Source organism: Arachis duranensis, chromosome 7 (assembly GCF_000817695.3).
Source record: "Arachis duranensis cultivar V14167 chromosome 7, aradu.V14167.gnm2.J7QH, whole genome shotgun sequence".
In the NCBI taxonomy this organism is placed as follows: domain Eukaryota; kingdom Viridiplantae; phylum Streptophyta; class Magnoliopsida; order Fabales; family Fabaceae; genus Arachis; species Arachis duranensis.
In genome coordinates, this window is record NC_029778.3 from 77,845,639 (window position 1) to 77,854,949 (window position 9,311).

The following is a 9,311-nucleotide window of genomic DNA, read 5'->3' on the forward strand; positions in this document are numbered from 1 at the left end:
TAATATTCAATTATTTTTAATTACTTATGAAATTATAAAAAAATAAATTTATTGTAATGTGATTAAGCGTAATTTACTTAAATGTGATTAAAAAACAATTGAATATTATGTACAATAAAAAAATTTGATATTATTGAAAGATAAAACTAAAGTTTATTTCTATGTATCGTTTTTGTTCCTAACGTTTTCGTCCTATTTAAGCCCCTAACGTTTCAAAATTGTCTTAATTAGAGACTTAAATAGGACGATTGAAATGTTAGGGACAACTTTGACATTTATCCCAAACATTGAAGGATAAAAATGATACTTTACTCGTTTTAATATGTAAATAATATTTCTGTGTAACATATAATTTAGTGTTTAATAATAATTTTAATTATCTCTTTAAAAATTAAGTAAAAACGAAGTCTAAAACAGTCAAATAATCTAAAGTCTAAACGTCTCATCACATATGTACCAATAACAAATTAATCCACATTTCACAATAACATCTTAAACATATTAAAATAAGACTGCTAACATTTCCTTTAATATATACCGCTTTGCTAATCAATTTATGCTTAACTGAGTAGTGTAATTGACTACGAGGGAAAAATAAGTCATCTAAGTTGATATAAAAAATAATTGCAGAACAATAGTGTGAACCAATGTTCAAGTTTTGAAGCTCCATTATGGAAATTGTCCATTTACGAAGTTAAATCCATGAATAAATCTCAAAACAACCGACAAATGCTTCTTTTGATCTGAAAGTCGTAAAATATTATTAAAGAACAATGCATGTAAAAAATATTAATATGAGGGCCCAATTATCCACGTGGCAATCACGTTACTGCCCCGGTGACCGGTGACCGGTGACGGTGCTACCCTTCATTAAACACGTTGTTAGTTTATCAGAATTTGTTAACGCCCAAACAGAATCACTCGTTCGAATCTCAACCGTTCATTTAATTGATCTGCGGCGGACCCCATTTCCATATGGTGCGACAACGCACACGACAATGTACTCCCAGTGGCACTTTGGTAATCTGACATTAACTGCAAAGTTCCGCTTCCCTCTTTCTAATGACATTTACACAATTACACCGTGCTCCCTTTATAATACAAAAGCCTTTTGTCCCTTCTCTCTCTCTCTGTTTCCGTTTCTCTCTCACTCTGAGCTCGATCTCTTTGGGCTCGTTCGAATTTGGATTCTGATCTCCGACGAGTGATCTCGATCGACGCTAGTTCACTCTCCAATCTGCAAAAATGGTGAGCTTCCTCTTTGATCTGTTCTCTCGCAAATGCCTCAACATTCCTAGCAACCTTAGATCTGGACCGAATTCTCTTTGATTTCGTGTTTTACTCAATGTTGCCGTTCGCTCTTACGAATTTCAAACGCTTTTCTGTCTCTAACTTAAAATGCGAGGCTCTGAATTTTGCTTACTTAATTCGAATGGTTTCATTTTCGATGGGATCTATCGTGGAATTGTGCATTGACTCGTTTTTGTTTATTTGTTGCTTGCATTTGCAGCCTCTCAGACTCGAAATCAAGGTAATGTTTCGTTGGTTATTCTGATTCAATGTTTATTTCGTGTTTGGCTCACGAGAAATTCTGATTAGCTCGTAAGTGAGATTAGATTTCTCGGAGTCCAAGCACAGTGTGGATATTTGCCTTTCTAGCTACTCAATCTAACATGTTTTCCTAATCTTCAATCAGAGGAAGCTTGCGCAAAGATCAGAAAGAGTAAAATCTGTGGATCTACATCCGACAGAACCATGGTAATGCCTCATCCTTGTCTAACTTGGTGTGGTTCTGAAATAGTGTATGATATGAAGTTCATTTTATAACGAGGAATATCTGGATGTTTTCTCCCACCTTTAGATAATGCTCAAGTCCACCTGGTATCTACAATAGTTTGAGTCACCAATAGTGATTTTCATGTTTGCTATATGAGGCTACTTTGGCATTATTTAATTACTGTGGCAATTAGTTTGATTGTAAACAGTTCATACTTCATAATTATATGTTTTGACAAATTGCATGATGTTGCCTTGTCAATGTAGGATTCTTGCAAGTTTATACTCTGGAACTGTCTGTATCTGGAACTTCCAATCTCAGGTATGCTATTTTTTATTGCCCAGAAACCAAAATGCCATAGAAAGGATAGTAACCTCTTTTATTCAACCATAACTTGATGGTCTGGAACCTGTATATTGAGAAGAGTAGTTTTAGTTTAAAAGTTTTGTTTATTTACTTTGTTAATTTTCTGGATTTCTCTATTTGTTTGCCAGTTATCTATTTGACACATGTTATATTTCTATTAAGAATCTCACAGTTTTTTAGAATTTTACACAGCAATTTGTGTTTTTGCAGTTTATAATGTTTGTCAGTTCATTTATTCCTTCTTAAACATGTCTTTTAGTGGTTCATTTATAATTTTATATACTTTGGTGTGTTCTGTGGTATCCATTAATTTGCATTAATAGATTGTAGCTTTCAAATCATCAGTTTTATATTTAAATTCTTTACAACCCTTCTGCATTTGATGGGTCATTATAACTTCTGCAGAAATGCTTGTGTAATTAACACTCATTTCTTTTATGCTATTTCAGACTATGGCCAAATCTTTTGAGGTTACTGAGTTGCCAGGTTAGTGAACATTTTATATATGATGCATTTTCCTGGAAGCGTGCTTTTCTAAGTCAATTTACTACTTAGAAGCCACTTTGGAGCTCTTATACAATATGATTTTGCAGTTAGGTCAGCCAAGTTTATTGCACGCAAACAGTGGGTTGTTGCTGGAGCAGATGATATGTTTATTCGTGTATATAATTACAACACAATGGATAAAGTCAAAGTATTTGAGGCACATACAGATTACATTCGGTGTGTGGCTGTTCATCCTACACTTCCTTATGTGCTGTCATCATCTGATGATATGCTTATTAAGCTTTGGGATTGGGAAAAAGGCTGGGTTTGTACCCAGATATTTGAGGGACATTCTCATTATGTCATGCAAGTAACATTTAATCCAAAAGACACAAACACCTTTGCTAGTGCATCTCTTGATCGCACCATAAAGGTATACATGTTATCTTGTCTCCATCTATTTTATGCTCTTCTTCTTCTTCTTCCTCCTGCATTGATATTCCTGTTTTCTCATCTTACCAGATTTGGAATCTTGGCTCTCCTGATCCTAATTTTACATTGGATGCCCACCAGAAAGGTGTGAATTGCGTTGATTACTTTACAGGTGGTGACAAACCTTATCTGATCACTGGCTCTGATGATCACACTGCCAAGGTTATCTTTCAATTCTTGTTCTTGTTGCTCCCTTGATTTATTTGCCCATATGTGTAATATATATGAATAAGACTAACTTGGATACAACCTATGAAATAGGTATGGGATTATCAGACCAAAGGTTGTGTCCAGACCCTTGAAGGTCACACGCACAATGTTTCTGCTGTGTGCTTTCATCCGGAGCTTCCTATAATAATTACTGGTTCTGAGGATGGTACAGTACGAATATGGCACTCTACCACTTATAGGTAACCTGTGAGCTTTAACTTTATGCTCGTTTTATTTGGCATATTCCTCTGGCTTATTTTTCTCCGTTGTCATAACTATCTTATGGGGACTGGAATAATTTGGCAGTGGTTGAGTATTGGTCTTGCATGATAGGGCCTTATAAACTATGCAATTATACTTGACTTGTTACTTCACATTCTTTTTCCACTTTGCATGATGTGATTTAAGTTGTAGATAGTGATTGAGACTGAGAGATTGTACATCGTTATTTCTGCTCTACATCTCTTTCTCTAATTTATTATATGTTTCACATTTTAAGATTTTAATTAAGTTAATTAGAGGTATATTTGAAACTAAGGACATACACTAAGTCACTAATTCCTCAATTTTATGTTTTGGGCTTGATAAATGTTTTGCAGGCTTGAGAACACATTGAACTATGGTCTTGAAAGGGTTTGGGCCATTGGATATATGAAAGGATCACGTCGGTGAGTGTTTTTTCTGTCTGCCTTCTTTGAAGGGTTTGGGCAATTAGTTTGAGTGTCATTTTTTTACACATTTGAATATTGGCAAGTGGCTGTTGTCTGAATAATAAAGTATTGCTATATTATCTTTCACTTGCTTCTTGGCCTAAATTACCAAATTGTCTTCCTCTGCAGCGTTGTGATTGGCTATGATGAAGGGACTATTATGGTTAAACTTGGTCGAGAAGTACCTGTGGCTAGCATGGACAACAGTGGGAAAATTATTTGGGCTAAGCATAATGAAATTCAAACTGTCAATATAAAAAGTGTAGGAGCAGATGTGGAGGTATGGGATCAATTTCCACTCTTATTTCTGTAAAATGCAACAATCTGTAAGTATTTGATTTTATTGACACATGCAAATACTATGCTTCTTAGGTTGCTGATGGAGAAAGGTTACCCTTGGCTGTTAAGGAGTTGGGCACTTGTGATCTCTACCCACAAGTGAGTTAATATCCTTCTTCCTCACGTGATGTTCCATTTTATTGCTCTGCTTCCTCTGTTTTTGAAGGGTTTACGCTCTTTCCCGATTCCCATCATACAACCCTTTCTTTGTGGGATTTTGAAAATGAATGATTGGCATGTTTATCCTGATTTATTATGCCGTATTTTCCACATGTTTCCTGAAGCCTACCGGCAGTTTTGTTGTGCTTCTATGCAGAAAGCTTGATTTTATTATGTAATGTTATAAATTGAAATTGAGCTATATTGAACAACTTAATCTATAAGGATATAATTGTATAACATAAATATGTTTAAGCTATTTCTGTGTTGCACAATTTATATTAAAAGAAGTGAGCTTTCTATTAATATTCCTTACTACTGTTTCAACTATTCTGATTCTGTTTTGAGTGATGGTTGATTGTTGATTAATTTTTCTCAGAACTTAAAGCACAACCCAAATGGGAGATTTGTTGTTGTATGTGGAGATGGTGAGTATATTATATACACTGCATTGGCATGGAGAAATAGGTCTTTTGGTTCAGCTCTCGAATTTGTTTGGTCTTCTGATGGAGAGTATGCTGTCAGAGAAAGCACATCAAAGATCAAAATTTTCAACAAAAATTTCCAGGTTTGCACTTTTTGTTTGTACACTTTATTTACTTTTTAATCGTAATTGTGATGGTAAATAACAAATGCTTGCTATTTCTAAAAGGATGAAGGCTAGGTTATTTTTTTCATTGTTATTTTTGCATGGGCTGCTTCCGCTGTTGTAAATACTTAAATCTTCTTATTTCTAGCTGTCTTCTGCATGAAATAAATTTGCCGTCTGGAAATTTTAGCTGGAGTCTAAATATGGGTATTTCAGGAGAAGAGGAGTGTCCGACCAACATTTTCAGCAGAACGTATTTTTGGAGGCACTTTATTAGCGATGTGCTCAAATGATTTCATCTGCTTTTATGATTGGGCAGAATGCAGGTTAATTTATCGGATTGATGTCAATGTGAAAGTGAGTGCTTTTTTAACTAGGTGATCTAGTTTTCTGCTTTTATTGTTATTGCTGCCCCTTTCCTTTTTACTTCTCTACATCTCGTTGTTCATCGTTTTTTTTTGTTATTTTGTGTTGTGTCAGAACCTCTACTGGGCCGATAGTGGTGATCTTGTCACAATTGCTAGTGATACATCATTCTATATCCTGAAGTACAATGTGAGGATTCTCTGAAGTACACATTTTTCCCATTTAAACTTTGGCTGAAAGAATATTTGGAAGCATCATACAGGTGGCAGCACTGTAAACATTTTAACTTTCATGATTGCAGCGTGACATAGTTGCTTCACATTTAGTTAGTGGAAGACCTGTAGATGATGAAGGTGTTGAAGATGCCTTTGAGCTCCTTCATGAGATGAGTGAACGTGTCAGGACAGGCATTTGGGTTGGGGATTGCTTTATCTACAACAATTCCTCTTGGAGACTGAATTACTGTGTTGGTGGCGAGGTACTAATTCTTGTCCGTTCTAGGCTAAAAGAGAATAATTTTTTATCTATTATTTTTACAATTGAATGTCAAGGATTATATGAGATCTCTTGGTGAATGACATTGTGAATTCAGGTAACAACAATGTTTCATTTGGACCGCCCTATGTATTTATTGGGTTACCTTGCAAACCAAAGCCGGGTATATCTGATTGACAAAGAGTTTAAGTAAGTGGTGTTCATTTCATATCAAACGAAAGAAAAAAAATGGAAATTTCAGATCATTTAAAATGCATTAACTTGACTTTTTATTATCTATCAATTATTGTCAGTGTTATGGGATACACACTGCTTTTAAGCTTGATTGAGTACAAGACATTAGTTATGCGCGGTGATATTGAAAGGGCCAATGAAGTCCTACCATCAATTCCTAAGGAGCATCTTAACAGGTAGTAGCTCCGTTGCATTCATTTATAAAACAATGACAATTTTCCTTTCATTGTGGAGAGATGTGTTAAAGTGGTTTTGGACTTTTGGTTGCAGAATTATGCTTTAAATGCATATCTAGATAATTTTAATGCAATTATATGTTACATTCCCTGTGAGTGTCTCTCTGTTTGTTCCCAAAAAATGTTTGGTTTGATCCCTTTAGTAGGGGGTTCAACCCACTGGGGTGCCGAAACGAATAATCTTGTCCAAGTTGTTGCATTTAACTTGTAATCTCTAGAGGCTTCTTGTCCATCATTATATTTTCTTGTCATGTTTGTATGATATTAATCCATAGTTTGCCTTGCATCTTGATTTTTTTTTTCTTCTTTTAGTAGGCCTTATATTGTTTATTTAAATTCCAAATTTCAGTTATAAATTTAGGTACTCAGTGCTGGTATGTATGTGCATCCTAATTGAAATACTTGATTTTTGGTAGTGTGGCTCGATTCTTGGAATCACGGGGGATGATAGAGGAGGCTCTTGAAGTAGCTACTGACCCTGATTACAGATTTGAACTAGCAATACAGCTTGGAAGATTAGAAGTTGCAAAGGTTTGCTCTTGTAGTACCTACAAAGAGTCAAAGAGATATTAGTTGGCTTGTAAAAGTTGTTAACTTGGTAATCAAATTTCTATATCTGTGGTTCACATGAATAATATTCGCCCTCTTTCGCTGCAGAGTATTGCAACAGAAGTGCAGAGTGAGTCTAAATGGAAGCAGTTGGGAGAATTAGCTATGTCTAATGGAAGGGTACTTTTCTATGTTATTTGAAACTTAAATTGTATTTCTCCAACACCTAAGCTGAATTTCATTCCTAACTATCCATGTCAAAATATTCTGAAGTGAGTGCCTTGTTGTCTTGCAGTTAGATATGGCTGAGGATTGTTTGAATCATGCGATGGATTTGAGTGGGTTGTTACTGCTGTATTCTTCTTTAGGAGATGCCGAAGGAATATCAAAACTTGCAACCCTTGCTAAAGAGCAAGGGAAGAACAATGTTGCTTTCCTTTGCTTGTTTATGTTGGGTAGAGTGGAAGATTGCCTTCAACTGTTGATAGAGAGGTAATCTTCAATAGTGTCTTCTTTTCCTCTATGACGTTACTACTAGAGAGGGGAGGGGAAGGGAGGGGTGTTAGGTCTACTGCAGTAATATATAGCTAAGTTATGCTATTTGCAGCAATCGGATTCCAGAGGCAGCTTTAATGGCTCGATCTTACCTCCCAAGCAAGGTCTCAGAGATAGTGGCAATTTGGAGAAAAGATCTTAATAAGGTAATTAATGACTCAGATATATAGTATTTACTCATGAATCATGATGGAAGTTTATGATCCATGGAAGGAACTTCTGGTCTTATTCAATTTCCTTGTGGATTGTGAGTTCTGGATTGAGCAATTGTATATTTCTCTCATGTATTTGATATTTTATGCAGGTTAATCCAAAAGCTGCTGAATCATTGGCTGATCCTGAGGAATATCCAAATTTATTTGAAGACTGGCAAGTTGCACTTGCTGTTGAATCTAAGGCTGCAGCAACAAGGTCAGTGTAGAGAATCTTACTATTAATTTTTTATTTTTTTTAAAGGAATGTTTACCCTCCTGCGGAGCAGTACATCAGCCATGCAGATAAATCACATATAAGCCTTGTTGAAGCTTTTAGAAGCATGCAGATTGAAGAAGGCGAGGAGCCTCTTGAGAATGGGGACTCTAACCATGAGGTAAATTGATATATAGGGCTAACGCCACACAAAAGCTTAAAAAAGTTCCTCATATGTATGCCTTGTACTGCCAATTGAATACCTGAGTAGATTCCTAGTGGTGGTTTTAGATTTTTGCTTTATTTTTGTTCATTTTGTTTCGTTTGACTGAACAGAATGGAGAAGAGCAGTATACAGAGGCACAGGAGGAGCATAATGGAGAAGAAGGAAGCCAAGAAGAGGCAGTTGTAGTGGATGCCGATTCTACAGATGGTGCAGTACTCGTTAATGGTAACGAGGCTGAAGAAGAGTGGGGTACGAATAATGAAGGAGGCCCGTCAGCCTAAAAGCAATTGGTTGGGGTGGTGTGAAAATCGAAATTTTGTCTCTGGTGATTAATTGTTTCTGAAGTGCCATTTCTAACTCCCTCACCTAACTATTTTTACTATAACTACTACTTCCACTTGAGTCCTACCAATACTAGCTGCTTATGGTTATTAGTGTATCATATTTCACCATAATTAGGGTGTCCGTTGTCAATAAGTGAATAATTGATCAAAATATCTAACTCTGAGCTATGTTGTCATGATTTTGTATGTAGTTTGGCTTGGAAGTTTATGACATTTTATTGCTCATTGCATGTCTTTCCCTCTCTTTAAGTTGCCCCAGGAAATCTTGCTGATGCATAAAATGATTGAGGTTAACATCATCACTAATGAATTTTGGGGCATATCATATTCATAATGATGTAAAAGTTCTACCAGTCTTGGTCTTACTGGTTCCTAGTAGTGTGACCTTTGAATACAAAGTGGATATTTTAGTTGAGTCATTGACAAACTTAAAAATATTTTTTCTTGTTATGTCTATTTTGTTGTGAACTTTAATTTTGTTATGATATTGTGTTTATACCATAACTTTTGACCCAATTGTGAATGTCACCTCAAGAAAGCTTTAGTCCTCACATAAAGATTCATCTTTGTTGACAGTGCTTGCGCCACATCACTAGGTCCCATCAAGACAGTCGGTTCCAGCTTCTGGGCTGTTTGTCTGAGGTTAGAATAAAATTTCGATATTGTACTGCATTCAACATCATATCTAGCAATTTTAAATTACTTTTTCCGCATTTGCAGCTACACCATTTTGTTTGATAAACTACTTCTTTCCTACTTCGGTTCCAGCT

The 9,311-nt window shown here is 35.7% G+C and overlaps 1 protein-coding gene across 3 annotated transcripts in view; it reads left to right on the forward strand.

The window, feature by feature from the left end:
• Positions 1–1,081: 1,081 nt before the first annotated feature.
• The window catches only part of LOC107459672 (coatomer subunit beta'-2), an 8,880-nt gene continuing 650 nt past the window's right edge, over positions 1,082–9,311 (forward strand). For 2 of the 3 annotated variants that reach the window (XR_008001425.1, XR_008001424.1), the window contains exons 1-25: positions 1,082–1,248; positions 1,511–1,531; positions 1,697–1,758; positions 2,044–2,098; positions 2,593–2,629; positions 2,737–3,062; positions 3,152–3,283; positions 3,383–3,531; positions 3,931–3,999; positions 4,171–4,321; positions 4,414–4,479; positions 4,919–5,107; positions 5,345–5,485; positions 5,609–5,683; positions 5,796–5,972; positions 6,087–6,178; positions 6,283–6,399; positions 6,876–6,990; positions 7,117–7,188; positions 7,304–7,500; positions 7,616–7,709; positions 7,868–7,974; positions 8,020–8,152; positions 8,308–8,522; positions 9,118–9,185. Coding sequence is in view for 1 of the 3 variants with exons in the window: in XM_052251981.1 (XP_052107941.1) it covers positions 1,246–1,248; positions 1,511–1,531; positions 1,697–1,758; positions 2,044–2,098; positions 2,593–2,629; positions 2,737–3,062; positions 3,152–3,283; positions 3,383–3,531; positions 3,931–3,999; positions 4,171–4,321; positions 4,414–4,479; positions 4,919–5,107; positions 5,345–5,485; positions 5,609–5,683; positions 5,796–5,972; positions 6,087–6,178; positions 6,283–6,399; positions 6,876–6,990; positions 7,117–7,188; positions 7,304–7,500; positions 7,616–7,709; positions 7,868–7,974; positions 8,020–8,152; positions 8,308–8,446; positions 9,118–9,137 (2,739 nt within the window). In the remaining 2 variants the exon portion in view is untranslated. The remainder of the gene's footprint in view (positions 1,249–1,510; positions 1,532–1,696; positions 1,759–2,043; positions 2,099–2,592; positions 2,630–2,736; positions 3,063–3,151; positions 3,284–3,382; positions 3,532–3,930; positions 4,000–4,170; positions 4,322–4,413; positions 4,480–4,918; positions 5,108–5,344; positions 5,486–5,608; positions 5,684–5,795; positions 5,973–6,086; positions 6,179–6,282; positions 6,400–6,875; positions 6,991–7,116; positions 7,189–7,303; positions 7,501–7,615; positions 7,710–7,867; positions 7,975–8,019; positions 8,153–8,307; positions 8,523–9,117; positions 9,186–9,311) is intronic. The other variant, XM_052251981.1, reaches the window with a different exon arrangement.